This window comes from Siniperca chuatsi, linkage group LG8, assembly GCF_020085105.1.
Source record: "Siniperca chuatsi isolate FFG_IHB_CAS linkage group LG8, ASM2008510v1, whole genome shotgun sequence".
In the NCBI taxonomy this organism is placed as follows: Eukaryota; Metazoa; Chordata; class Actinopteri; order Centrarchiformes; family Sinipercidae; genus Siniperca; species Siniperca chuatsi.
Genome location: NC_058049.1, coordinates 9,700,650 through 9,715,772, shown reverse-complemented (window position 1 = coordinate 9,715,772; position 15,123 = coordinate 9,700,650). Strand labels below are relative to the sequence as shown.

Below are 15,123 nucleotides of genomic sequence, written 5' to 3'. Positions count from 1 at the left end.
ATTTTTTACTTAAGAAAAGGTTCTTCTCCTACCACTGGAGCCAACATTTCTATACTTATTTTTACCACTAATGGGGTAGAAAAATGTGAAGCTGCTGCTCGACCTTTTTTTTTTTTTTTTTTTTTTTTGAGTGTGTGCAGACTGCTCCGTCTAAACAGGAAATGGACCAAATCTCCTGGACCTATAAACAAAAAACAAGCTTATGCTGTTATATTTTGCTTTAGAGCAGAAATTAATGTAAACCAGCATTTCACAATCTGAAATCAATGCTAAGAGAGAGCCAGCAGTGTACATTTGTTATAAATGCAATAGACCACATTTACAACAGTATTATCTCTAATAAATCAGGTGTATACATACATAATCTGTGGAGTCATAAATTAAAATCTCTAGTGAATTTGCAAAGCAGAAAATTGTGTAGTAACGAGCGCCCTCTAGTGGAGAGAAGTAAGCATTGCTGCAGCATACCATGCATGTCATACAGGATGTCATGGATTGGTCTCTGCATTCTCACTGAGGTCTGATCAGTGACAAACCAACAATATAAGCACCTCAGACACTTTGGTTCATGTGCACTTTATTTTACTACAGTACAGTACTGCGGTCATGTAAAGCATTGCAAGTAACTACAGTGGTGCTAGAATGATATTAGACAATATATTATCATGACAAAAGTATTTTATACAAATAACTTATAATACTCTTACTTAGTGCATTGATGCTTTGTTATTTCTACAGCAAAATGTTGCTATTTCAAAAATAATTGCAGAATGGACAACAAAACAAAAATATTCTAAAACATTCTTGTTGTTCTAGCGGGTAACAAGAAATGTTTAATGAACACAGTATTTGGATAAAAAAAGAAAAAGAAAACAAAGAAACAAGATGTAAACAACAAGTCTTCATCCTCTTTAGTATTTTCTCGCACAAAAATGAGAATAGTTTTTTATCATACAGCAATGTTAATGCAGAAACATCTCTTTGTTAGGATTCACATTACAACGCAGCATTTTATGATGTGTTGCTATTTTTTTGTAGCATTTCTTACATTCTATTAGAAAATATGTAATTAACTCAAGTTAACCTTTGTGCACTTGGCATTTCATAAAAGTGTTTGAGATGAAAATCGTGTGTCAAAATGTTGTTTTTGCACTTCGACAGCTGCAGTTTTAAGGTTACTTGAGTTAACATCATATTTTGCCAGAGGAAGACATTAAATGCATTTCAAAATGTGTTTTCTCTAACCTGTATTTTATTCTATGCATGTGTGAAAGCAGTGAGTTTAAAGTTTAAATTGACAACAGCTGACTACCTTAAATTATTCTAGTAAGCATGAGTAAAATAATCATTTGCATCCGCTTTGATAGATGCTTTTTCTCATAGTACTTGTTCTATTTTCTGTACGTGCCAAATTGGGATAGTAACCAGCATGCATGTTGGGTAATATCGTGTCTACATCAACAGGGCAGTATTAGCAGTGAGAAGACCTGGATGATTGTGAGATCAGATTTTGTGGACTATTTGTTTGACCGTCTCTAGAACAGTGATTCCCAGTCTTAAATAACAATACTACTCTTGAGGAAACAGTATTCTAGAGGATCATACATCATGTGCAATACACCATACACACACTAGCACTGTCGTCACTTGTGTCTAGTGCGCACTTGAAGCAGCGTGGGGGTCTGCTCCATGATCCGCAGTAAAAGATTATCAATGTAGTCCTCCAGGTCTCGAACCTGTAGCTTGACCTTTTTCAGCTCAGCCTCACATTTCTGCAGCTGCGCCTCCTGCCGCTCGGAGGCCGCCTGCTGCTTCTGCATGTCCATCTCCTGCTGCAGCAGCAGGGAGATCAGCTCCATGTTGGTCAGGTGTTGGTACTGGGCCGAGTTGTCCACTGTCACCTCCTACAAAAGAAGGGATAGGAACAGTACAGATGTAGGAAGCCATGCATACATGTGTCACCATTAAAGGAATAGTAAGACATTTAGGGAAATATGCTTATTCACTGTCTTGACTTAGATGAGAAAATTGATACCACTCTCAATCTGTCCATTCAATATGAGGCTACAGCCAGAAGACGGTTAGCTTAGCTTAGCATAAAGACTGGAAGCAGGGGGGAAACCTGGCTCAATCCAAAGGTACGCGCAATAAATAAACAAGACATAACATGTTAATAAGTGAGCTTTAGAGGAGATTGTTTTTACTTTTGGACAGAGCCAGGCTAGCTGTTTCCCTCTATATCCAGTCTTTGTGCTAAGCTAAGCTAACTGTCTCCTGGCTGTAGCTTCATATTTAACATACAGACATGAGAGTGGTATTAAACATCTCATATAACTCTCAGCAAGAAAGCGTATGAGCGTATTTCCCAAAATGTCAAACTACTCCTTTACATGAGAAATTGTGAATAGAATGACTGGCTTACCACAATAATAAATGGCTAAATATGACTTGTCGTGGGGTGTTGCAGGTGTTAAAAAATGATGTGAGTCACAGGAAACAATGAAGCCATCACAACAGTTATACTCCTGCAGTGTATTTATGAACACCAAGTGCACTGCTGGTGTTAATAAATGCTCATGGAAGCACCTAATGGCTTTCTGTAATTTAGTATGACATGTTAATAACTTAATTATTCTGGTGTTTGCACACAGTCAGACGTTATGGGTACATTTTAAAAATTAACTGTGATTTTTGGATCCTGTTTGCCAGTTGTTGATATGTGACATAATGCATGTTAATGGTGGTCTGCACACCAACTCAAATGCACAAATTACTGTAGGAACACAATTTTCTTGGCTCAAGCGAAAACATTTCATATTATTATAAGAAGTAGTTGAAGGTAATAAATAACTCTAGACTTCTGTCTATTTTCAGGTTAGACTGATGGCGGAAGGATCTGGAAACTAATTTCTCCCCTAATCTAAACAGCATCAGAATCCAGCCATATCACCTTGACATACTGTTACAGAAACAGTCCAAAGTGTTACAGAGGAAGAACAGAGACATAATTTTAGGACCTGAAAACTCTTATCTGGGCCAAAGAATTATGTCACACTTGAGAGGAGTAATGGGATCAGCATTTCTCTCCCCAGTGTTGAAAGTAACCTCAGTCTAACAGGGAGCTGGTAGGTAGCAGCTGCACACTTTCATGCACTGGTGAAGTATTCAGATCCTTTACTTAAGTTAAAGTACTAATACCACACAGTGTAAAAATACTCTGTTACAAGTAAAAGTCCTGCGTTGAAAACGTAAGTAAAAGTACAGTATGTCAGTATAATCAGGAAAATGTACTTAAAGTATTAAAAGTAAAAGTATGCAAAGCAGAAAAGTGCCCCAGTGACTGTTATACTATTATATATTATATCATTAGATTATTCCTCATGCATTAATGTAAAAGCATCATTTTACTGTTGCAGTTGGTTGAGGTGGAGCTGATATTAACTATTTTGTATCGGACTGCAACTGATGATTATTTTCATTATATGATTAACCTGCTGATTATTTTCTCCATTAATCAATCGATTGTTTGATTTGTAAAACCTCAGAAAATAGTGAGAAATGTTATAATGCAAAACATGATATTTTAGAAGATCTTCATATGTTTTGATTGCAAAAATCTTAATTTGTAAAGTAACTAGTAACTAAAGCTGTCAGATAAATGTAGTGAAGTAAAAAGCACAATATTTCCCTCTGAAATGTAGTGAAGTAGAAGTAGAAAGTGGCATGAAAAGAAAACACAAGTAAAGTACAAGTACCTCAAATTTGTACTTAAGTACAGTACTTGAATAAATGTACTTAGTTACATTCCTCACTGCATTCATGTGTGGGGCCCTGTTGATCTACATGCGTAAATATTCTTTATATACTGTATATGGAAGGTTATAAAGGTTTCATAAAAGGTGTAGAGGTGTGCTTTTGTTTCACAGTACCTGACTCCTCTCAGGTTCTGCTGTGACCTGGTGGGAGGTGCGTCCAGGGTGGATGGTTGACTTCAGCTTCTCTAGAACCGAACGACCCTCCTTCTTCTCTGATTGGCTGGAGGTTAATGGCTTCACTGGATGAGGTCTGCCAAGTAAAGAGGTCAGCACTAGTAGTAATAAAGAGGAAAGTACCATCTACTGTTCTTTGAGCATTAAAACTGCAGACAAATTAGTTATTTAAACAAGAACTTTGCAGAGACTTGCTTGCTACCGGAGGATGAAGTCATCTTTGGGGGGAACACAGGGTTGACTGTACAACAACAACAACAACAACAACAGCAAGGGAATGTTTGAAAATTTGAATATTCAATTTAAGCTACTTTGTGATCACAGCAGAAAGAAAAGCTGGGTTTCTGAGATAACACTTTAATTTTTTTTCTTGTTGCTTTTATTATTGATACACTCTAAAAGTAGGTAATTAAATGGCAGGTGGGTAATTAAACAGTGACTCTATGGTCTATGTTTGTTTCTAAGCCAACAAACATATACAAGCCCAATTCTATTCTAAATATGAAGTTTTCTCTCCTGTATCTACTGTAAACATAGTATAAACCAAAAGATTTTGCATATCCAGCACACAAGTACATTCATTATTTGTTTCCTGGGTGTGCCACAAGAAATTCTTGCTCTCCTAAACAGCTGCAACACAATAAATATCTATAATTCCTTTAATCATTGAATCCTCTCCACCCCAATGGTGCTCCTGACTGTCCTCTACTTGTTCCTAAGTATACATCATATGTACAGGTATCGCCCTTTGTTGCCCTTGTTTTTTGGAAAGCCAAAAGTCTGAAATTATAAATATACTGACTTAGACATAACCTCTGACCAAGGTGACTGTCTATTGCTCTGAAAAAAAAGTAATATAATACACCCCTATAGGAGAAATGGCAGTTAGCTTTCACTTCGTGCTTATAGATATCAGACTATCTGGACGTAATGTATCAGGTGGTCAAAGTAGCCGTGAAAGTAGCTAAATTTCGGCAGAACAAAGTGGAAAAAAAACAGCGAAAATACAATAGCTAACAAGAAACTGAATAATGAAATGAATAACAGAAATGTGAAGCAAAGCAATGCATCAGGTATCATCCAACCACTTTGGATGAAAAGACAGAACTTATAAAGGCATAAATGCATTCAACATCAAACAAGCCAGGCCAACAATAAACAAAGCAACCTGAGCAACAAAATAAAATACCATTACGTGTTTTGTAGTGTATGTGGAAATCTTGTCTATTCCATTTTACTACAGCTGGTAAATACCTACATATGTCAGATCCTAGTGTGAGGATTCTCACCTGCTCTCCTGATGGGGCAGGTTGCTAGCTGGCTGTGTCTCCTCAGGCAAAAGTGAGTGCCGTGCATCGACCAGGGGCTGGTCTGTGGTGGAGGTGGTACAGTAGGAGGAGGAGGTGTAGGGGGCCACAGCCAGAGAAGTGTTGGCTCCAGCACTGGGCCCCACGCTTGAGGGATGTATGGAGGGGCAACAGACAGGGGTAGGGTGGAGCGTAGCCTGTGCATCAGCTAACAGGGAGGCCGCACAAGGAATGGAGGGAGAAGAGGGTTCAGGTTCTTGCAAAGATTGCCCAATCTTTGACTTTGAAGGGGTTCTCAAGTTTGGTGCTACTTTTGCGTGAAGGTCTTCAAAACTGATGTCAGAGGATTTTCCTGTTACACAATTCTCTGTAAGAAGAGACGTTGCGTTGTCTTTTGAAGATATTTGGGACGTTGTATTAGACTCACTGTGATGTGTTTGGTCTTTGTTGCCGTGATCTCCTTGCGAATCTGTCTGTTTATTTAATGCCAGTAAGGAAGAAAGAGCTGATTTAGTGGGCTGATATGACAATGGTCCTTCGCTGACTCCTGAAATATTTTGAACGAGGGATAACAACTGTTCAAACTCTCTGTCTCCGCTTTTGCTTTGGTTGTTTGGGCTGCCACTGCTGTTCTGTCGGGACACTCCTTTTGGTCTAAAACGTGCACTAACCACACCTGAAAATGACTCCTTCTGGTCAAGTGTGCCTATTTTAGCTTGTGGGTTTCCATTATCATCAAAGTCCTTCTGTGTCTTTTGAAAATCATCAACACTTCTTGATAAATCTTCTCTGGATTCAGTTTGAAGATCGGGTGGATTAGATGTTTGATTTTGTGATGACAAAGCAGCGATCTCTCTTCTGTTTACCCTGGAGTTACCATGAGGTGCCACGTTATTCAGTTCATATTGACAATCTTGGCAATTGTCTTGGCAAACTGGAGAGACTTTACACAGTTTATTAGATGATGCAGTTATTTCAAAGGAAGAGTTCATCTCAGGTATGTAGGTGTCCTTCAAAGTGAATATATCCTGAAGTGTGGCCACTGTCTCTGCGTGATATGCGGCTATTTGTAAATTTTCTGATGGTTGTGGAAAAGTCCCGCCAAAACTGCTGATGCCTTTGAGAGTATCAACTACCTCTGACTGAGAAGAGCCATCAGAATCAATAAAACTAAAATCTGAATTATTCACATTCATGTTCAGATCTCCTAAGGTTAGTGAGAAAGACACATTATTGTTGATGCACGTGGTTTCAGGCGCATTAGACTCTGTCACCTCTACTGGAGTAGTTGAAATATCTAGTACCTTTGCATCTGGCTTTGAGGGAGTAGTAGATGACGTGTCCAAAAGGTCTGCAACAGATATCTCACTATCAAGAACCATTTTAGGCCCTGAGTTCATAGATGCAATCTTATTTTCAGTAGTTTCTTTAGCGTTCGACAATAAATGATGACTGTTTACTTTGGGTTGTCCATAGTTTCCTCTGCATACACGTCCATACAAGTCTTGCTCAAACAACATCCCTCCCCAGCAGTCAGTTTCATCTTCTAAAGGTTCATATTTGAACTTTTTGAGCTTTTCCTCGGACATGAATCCCGGTGACGTAATATTTGTGTATGGTTGAGAGTTAACGCTGAGAGAGTCAGAAGTCTCGCTGCTCGTGTGAGGGTCAGGAGATATACTGTTTCTTTTGCATTCTCCTTCTCTTCCGCGTTGCAGCGAGGCCACGCCAGTCTGCGAGAGGAGGTAGGCTTCTTTATGGACAGCTAGCTCTTGACCTCTGTGCAGCCAGCCATCAGAATAAATCTCGTTCACTGAAGTTCTTAAAAGTTTCCTTGGAGGCAAAGGTGGAGGCTCCTCTTCACATGTTTGCAGCTCTTGTGCGTGATTATTAGTATTAACTGGAAGATAACTATGTCTATGAGATGAAGCTGAACTGGTTCTCAGCTGTTTCTGAGGAAGACTCCCTTTAGGAGAGTTAAGCCTGCTGGAGGCAAAGGCATCAAACGAGTCATCCCATTCTCCTGCACTCTCTGACATGGAGCGAGGGGCGGAGTGGTTAGGGGAGTTAGGTGTGGCTGCTTTGGGTAGTAATGCAGGAAGAGATATCTGTCTAGCTACTGGCCTGGGGCGCTCCCGCTTTATGGAAGCCATATTTGTAGCATTAACATCATGAGCAAGGCTGGGTGTGCAGGGCTGGGAGGGTAGAGTAGTGTAATGAAAGGGAGATGAGCCAGAAGAAGAGCAAGACGCAAAAGGAGGGGACCTCTGCAACTCTTCAGCTATGAGCTCCTCAAAAAAGGGGTTGCGCTGCATACGTGAGGGGAAAGGATTGGAAGGGGAGATGGGGGTTGAGGAGGGAGAGGAAGAGGGGGTGAAGGGATTGGTGTGATTGCGGTCATCAGGTGAGACATGATCGGATTGAGGGGGTACAGGGGAGCGAGGAGGGAGGGGAGGGGGTACATCTGAGCTGCTTTCTACCTTAGGAGAAACTTCCAGCCTGTAGAGGAAAATAGGGCACAATAGTCCTCTTAGTTAATGATGTGCCAGGTTACCAAATGGGGAACATCTTTCTTACACAAACAGAAAAGACAACCAAAATACTTGCTGATATTCCACAACAACGTGGGACATTTCTGTTACCTAGAAAGCTCGACTCATCAGTAGATATAAAACTGGCCAAATGAAAGAATTATGAAAACAGTAACACAAATTAAATCAGAAAAGCAAAGCACATTTGCAAAATAATCAAGCGGGGAAAAATGCATTGTAGCCATTCAAGACCATCTGAATTGGCACCTATTTTGTTGGGTGAACTCATATCAACATGGAATGATTTTCTGCACATCCTTTTGCATGAGCATTTCTCCAAACCGCAGCAATGTTGCAATGTTGCATCTTTGATAGAGAAACATAGATACACACTGGTAAAGAAAATGGAAATGCCGGAGTGCTATTTGTAGAAAATATAGTATGAGATAATGAGACAGCATGGTCGTAAAATGGAGAAAACTATGAACTAAATCAATTCCATTTTTGAATGAGCAAGGAGCAGAGCAAACACTGAACACCCAACTGAATACAGGCCTCCCATGTACCTGTTGTTGTGCCTGGATAGAAAGTACATTCATCAAACACTGTGGAGCCAAGAAGCAAGCCTGTAAATGACCCTGACTCACCTTGGCTTGTTCTGGGAGTCGGCGGAGCCAAACCAGCCTCTGAGCCTCCCCTCAGATGTAGAACTGGCCTGGTTCAGGTCTGACTTAGCTGGGAGGGAATCACTCCTCCCTCCAGAGAATAAAGTCTTTCTTAGCTTCCTCCCTTTCTCAGGTGAATCAGCAGCAGAAGAGATGACTGGCATCGCTGTCTCCACAGGGCGACCTCCTATCTGAGCTTGGTGAATTGGGGGAGATGATGCCTGAGCTTCTTTTTCTTCTTCCTTTTCCTCTTTCTTCATCTTGTCAAAGGACCAGCGTCTGCCCTCGGCAAAGGAACCTTTGTCCTCACTTCGCCTGGTGAGGTTCTGCAGGGAACGAGAGAGCGGGGAGCACTTCTCCAGCAGGACCAGCTTGGACGAATGGGCTCCTGAGCTCTTTGGAGTTGATGGCTCGGAGTCATAGACGTGGCTTCCATTTATACACAAGGAAGACTTGGACTGAGTCATGGTCTGACCCTTGAGAGACTCCACTGCAAGATTTGTTCGAGGGAAGGCTGTTGAAATCTTACTAGCTTCATCACTGAAGGCTCGCTTGTGTGTGAGAACCTTTGTGGTGTGCTGGCTGGTGAGCACTGTTGGAAGGAAGAACTGGGTTATGAGAAAAAAAATTACACGTTTCAAGTCTAGATCTTTTTATTTGAACACAGGTAAATCTGAGAAAAGTTACTGAATCTGTACATTGAGGGGGGTGATACTCAATTCCTTGCTATCAAGCATTCATTAGGAGTTAGTCACCCAATTAATGTAAATAAAATTTCCACTCTCCTTTTAGCTTTGTTTTGTTTTCCACAACTCTTGAGGGAAGTATCTGGCTCTTTAGCTGCTAAATGCTCTACTATGTTCACCAGCTAGTCGCTAACTTTGTCTGTCTGCCGTTTGGTGATGTGCCAGTAGCGTACAATTGGAAACAGCTGCCTGCCGCTACTGGAGTCAAGGTTGATGAGAGCACTGAGAGTGAACCAAAAACAGTTGTGGGCAGTAAAACCAAACCAATCAGCTGAAAGACGCTGAAACTCTGTAGAGCTGAGGGGGAAAGCTGAGTCGGGTGATAATTCTCTGTGGACTCGAGACCAAGAGTGACTCCTTTTGCATTACATGTAGTCATTTGATCCGTTGTTAATATAAAAATATCAGCAAAAGAGTGCTCCAGCTTTCTTAACAAGTTATAATACATGTTTGCCGCCATATGTGTGAGATAATTTTGGAAACAGTGTCGCCATTACATAGTTTGTCCATCACAGGGCACATACAAGTTTATTTTTCTACTGTAAAATGTCCCACACACAATAACCTACATATTTTGGTCACAATTCTGTAATATCCACATTTAAGGGATCCTTATCAAACAACGTTTGTTTATGTTATGTGTATGTGTGGTTATGTTAAAAAACGAATATTAACCTATATATTGTTAGAATAGTTTTTAATCTCAAACATATTGGTATCACCTCAAAATCGTGTATCGTTGGGCTCTCACCTGTGGTGGGTACAGAGGGAGTGATTACTATTTATCAGCGTTTCGCTAGGAAATTATTTAGCAGAGGCAGTAAGCCACCCAGATCTGGACCATCTTGTTTCGTGATCAATTTAGTTACTATATAAGGCCCTAAAACAATAGCCATTAAATACCTCCTGCTAATTTTCCCTGAAGGTTAATGCTCTAATTCTATTTTTTTTTTATGTTTGTGGAGGTCGTACTAATTTCCACTAATACCAACAGTCACCAGCCTTCATGTCATGCACATATAAATAATTTCAAAACCTACCTTTTTTAGCTAAATCTGTCTCTCCATAGTGGGTGTCCACTCTCACTTTGCTAGTGTAAATGGGAGAGCTGGGAGGGTCTGACAGCAGATCCAGACTGGGTGGAGGGCCGGGGTTATCGCTGGCCATGGAAGAAATACTACTCTCTGAAGCCAGCGATGAGCATGACCTGGTATCAGACGACTTGCGCAGCCTTCCTTTGAAGAAATCTTTCATCTTGCTCTTCTTCTCCTCTGCTATCTCTACATCTGGTGACTCCACCGCCCCTACGTCCTCCTCTCCAAAAGGCTGCCCCAGGGATCCTGACAGGGCAGCATAGCGGCCTGGCACAATGGCTGAGGAAGACTCCATGTCCCCCCTCTTCCTCCCTGTGACGCGATCCTTGAGCTTGCCAAAAGCAGAGCGAGGTTTGTCCTTCATGGTGAGGTCGAACATGCTGGCTGTCATGTTGTTGCGGGTGAACTGGACTGTTACCTGAAGCTCACCACGTTCCTTCTCCTTCCTTCCTGCCTTAGAGTTGAGCTTGAACCATCTGGAGGCACAAAAGAGGCAGTCAAGCTCACATAACTGCTTTAAATAAATACATGATATCTAAAGTGTAATGCTATCTGTTTAAAGCACAAATCAGAGGATGCACATGTTATCTGGCCATTCCCCGGGACAAAACGAGCAGCAACAAAAAACATTGATTTCCTTTTGGCAATGCTTTCCACAATTACATAATCTGGAAATACTGCTCGGAGGACTGTACTCAAAATCTTTGACAATAAACTGTTTTACAAGCCTCAAAGCAGGAAATCACAAGCCAAATTCCTCTAGGTCCACCCACTTGTCTGTGTGTGTGTGTGTGTGTGCTGTATAAGACATGGGCAATACTGTATGAAGAGTCAACCAATGAAATCCTCCCCCCTGTTCTCGCCTCCTAAAGTCCTTTGAGTGGATGAGAGGAAGCATTGTAGAGCCAAAGCTAACAGCAGGAATTCAGTGTGAGTTTCACTAAACGTAGAGAGGGCGGAGAGCCCACAATTAAAGCCAGATGTGTTATATTGCCTAACTCTATTCTAAATGTTTCACTTGTTATTGGTAAGTCCCGTTGCGTCACCTGTGGCACAACTGAGACCTTCAAATACTCATAATCCAAAGATAAGTTTCAGAGCCACATTTTCAAAATATACTAAAACAAAATAACTTACTCTCACAGTATATACAGTATGACAGATTAAGCTGTAATGACTTCTTTGAAGTAGTATAATTTGTATGATTGTCAGAGAGGTGTTTCTGTAGTTTTACTCAATACTGTAATGAAGAATCTGTCACTCCTCACATCCTTGTGCTATTTATATCAGTGCATTGAAACCGAGTTTGGTAGTTCTACATTTCCAAAAGCCAAAGCTAGATAAAGTAACATTGTGCAATGCCATTTACTGGTTACTGTTTTTTAAATAATTTGGATGCAGGAAGTACTGTAGCTGGATACAGTGCCCTATTAGTCAAAGAAATTAATTTGGATTATTTCCTGTTATAACAGCAGCCATTAAATAAAAAATAGATTTGCTCAGTGCCAGACAAAAATAGCTACCACTGAACTATATAAACTATATAACTCAAAAGTTAGTTATATTAAGTATTTGAGGATATATTTAGTGCTGCACAGATGGAAATGGAGGACGTGCATTGTGCATAAAGATGGAGGCTTTCTGGTGAAAGTCATTTCTTGTTCCACTGTGGAAACTGCATCTCATCTTGTTGATTTGCAGTGCATTGTGGGAGCTGCTGCTGGAGTAGCCTACTAAAGGATATCAGTCTAGAGGGCCAGAATTGAACGAGCCTGAATGCATTTTAGGGTTCAAGCTTTAGAAGTTTTCTGTGTCATCCTGCAAAAGAAACATCTGATTTGAGGTGAAGCACATGGTTGATAATCAGTGTGCTATAAGGAGATTGTCAAAGCAGAAAAACTGTCCCTATTGAATAAATGACATCATTTAAATGGAGAACTGCATGAAAAGTCATTCTTCTGTAAAGCTTACTAAATAACCTAACCCTGTCCTCAGTGGTGGAATGTAACGAAGTAGGCTACATTTACTCAAGTTCTGTACTTGAGTACAATTTTGAGGTACTTGTACATTACTTTTTATGCTACTTTATACTTCTACTTCACTACATTTTGGAAGACAATATTGTATTTTTTACTCCACTACATGTATTTGACAGCTTAGTTACTTTGCTGATTCATCAATACAAAACATAAATCAGCTAATAAATGATGGTGTATTATTTGAGGATTAAGCTACCCAGCAATATATAAAGTATTTGAAATTAGCTCCACCTTTACCAGCTGCAACATTAGTGATGCTTACACATTAATGTATCACTAATTATAATCCAGTGATATAATATATATTATTCTGAAAGGGGCCAGTCTGCATAATGAATACTTTTACTTTTGGTACTTTAAATATATTTTGATGCTTATACTTGTGTAAGATTTTGAATGCAGGACTTTTACAGTGTGATATTACCATTTTTACTTAAGTAAAAGATCTGAGTACTTCTTCCACCTCTGCTTATTCTAGTCTGACATAAAAACATGACACTTATCTTATGTTTGAGCAGTAAACTGACCAACTAAGCGGTTTTGTCATGCAGGCGCCATTAAAATTCAAACACAACGTACTCATCTCGAGGACACACTCCGTCCTGAAATATCTTATCAAGAGGAATGATGGTTTGACCGAGAAACACGTCAAGTCCGATAAGCACCCGGTGCATGACGGTGAGGACCAGGTCCCCGCTCCCCGGGGGGTAGGCGCTCCGGCCGCCGTGCTCCAGGATCCCGGGGAGCAGCTCGAAGCAGCACTCCTCGCTCCACTCGGGTACCTCCGCCTTCTCCACCAACCCGGTGGTGTACTTCTCCTTCCCCACCTGGATGATGGTGTAGAGGTAGCGGCTGCCGTGCTTGCCCTTGGTTCGCAGTCCTCTTGCGCACAGGACGGTGACATTCACATGAGTGGGCACCCATCGCTGATCATCGTCCAGATCTATCAGTGACATCATCTTGGACCGCTACACAGGGGCGCAGAGGCTGCCTGTGTGTCCCTTAATAACCGTAGTTTCACTTATAGTCGCCTGTCTTATTAGTTGACCGGGAGATCATCCCCTGTGCGTTGGGTTTCCGTGCTGCGCAAAAACGCCTCTGCAGAATGTCTCCAAAGTCCGCCGAGCCTCTGAGGGTTTAGGTCAGTTTTCAGACAGCAGACGGGGCCTTTGTTCAACTTGAAGCGCTGCATGCCAGTCCCAAATTCAATCAATGCAAACCAAGTTAGTCGAGCTGCGTGCTGAAATCACCCCCGAGCCCACGCTCCGGAGGCAACATGTCGCATCAGTTAGTTTACTGTCCGAAATCTGCTCGTTGTGTTCACGGCCCGCCCTCCTCCAGAGCAGCAGGCCCGCATACAGAGAGAGAGATGCCGCAGAATTAAAGAGAAACACCCAACCAAAGCTTGATCTGATCCGCCGACACACACACTGCTCTGTGCTGCCAGAGAGTGGACATTAGTGCATGTGAGCAGAGAAGAGACGTTCATTCAGCAGCGTGTCTTTGTATGAAATAGCAGAAAAATGCGATCACTGAAGTGTTTGGGCGGAACCCTCCATGAAAAGTAAATATTTTCCAGCTCATCCTGTTAATTGTTTAATGTCGAGAATTATTGTTTCCAACCAAACCTCTGGAAAAATGTCTTGCCTCATGCAGCATTGGTGCGAGCAAGATGTAGGCAAACCTATAAAATGATAAATTCATTGTATTATGAAATTAAATGAAAAATGATCAGTTTATTTAAATAAAATGTATTTTAACCATTAATATACCCTTAAGGCTGATCAATCATTACTGCCCTCCTTTTGCTGGACAGGCCTGTGCATTAATTTCAGATTACAGTACAGTCCTTTATTGATTTTGACTGGAGAACAGCTTCCACTGATGGACTACAGCAGGTTACTGTCATTCTTGCAACTACAATGCCACCTGGTGGAGATCAGTGACAAGTCAGAATGAGAAGAATCAGAACAAAAGAGAGCAACTACATGCTGTCACACCTCCAGGTGGAGGTGGTGTAGTCACATCCTGTTATTTCTTTCTAATATAGCCTCCACCCGATTCCCTGAAATATCTGCTGCAACACTGAGGCAGAAATTCACTTTGCATTTTGGCAAATCATTTGCCTGATTTGATTGTGACTTATACATTAAATAACGGTATTGTTATCTGACTGAAATTAACCTCATCTGTATTCGGTTTATTAAGACTAAGCTGTGTGATAATCTTGGAATTCAGCCATCGTTACATTTATTATTTACAGCTGTGATTATCCCACTATAGAAATAGTGTTTTTTCTTTTTGCTGAAGGGAGAGTCGTCTTCATTTTTTGGCACAGTTGAGTCGGGTCTTTAGTAATTGAAGGTTACAGAGAGCGCGTCATTTTTTATCTACAAGAGCTCCCACATTCACTTTTCTTGGTTCAAAACTGAAGAATGGCTGCAATATTTGTTAAACAGGACGCATCGTTTTTGTTTTGTTTGCCATCATTTTCGGGGCTTTGAATTTCTGTATTCATGTAGCTTCACCAGCAGATGCTGTCTTGCAAACAGTGGAGGAAAGTAACTAAGTATATTTACTCAAGTACTGTTGTTAAGTGCAGTTTTGAGGTTCTTGTAATTTACTTGAGTATTTCCATTTTATGTTACTTTATACTTTTACTCCACTACATTTATCTGACAGCTTCTAGTTACTTTGCAGATAAAGATTTTACATACATAAACATATGATCAATAGACACATTTGATGCAGT

The 15,123-nt window shown here is 40.8% G+C and overlaps 1 protein-coding gene across 3 annotated transcripts; it reads right to left on the bottom strand.

Moving 5' to 3' along the window:
- Positions 1-560: 560 nt before the first annotated feature.
- On the bottom strand, positions 561-14,113 carry LOC122880517 (rab11 family-interacting protein 5). Of its 3 annotated transcripts, XM_044205747.1 has the most exons (6): positions 12,951-14,098; positions 10,279-10,808; positions 8,475-9,084; positions 5,279-7,795; positions 3,930-4,065; positions 561-1,904 (listed from the first exon to the last, which is right to left on the bottom strand). In XM_044205747.1, exons 1-6 carry the CDS (start codon positions 13,328-13,330, stop codon positions 1,644-1,646), a joined length of 4,434 nt encoding a protein of 1,477 aa, XP_044061682.1. In that variant the 5' UTR covers positions 13,331-14,098; the 3' UTR covers positions 561-1,643. The 3 variants fall into 3 exon arrangements, with proteins under 3 accessions (XP_044061682.1, XP_044061684.1, XP_044061683.1); XM_044205749.1 differs by lacking the exon at positions 5,279-7,795 and having other exon boundaries at positions 12,951-14,088; XM_044205748.1 differs by lacking the exon at positions 561-1,904 and having other exon boundaries at positions 3,930-4,230; positions 12,951-14,113.
- Between the last annotated feature and the right edge of the window lie 1,010 nt (positions 14,114-15,123).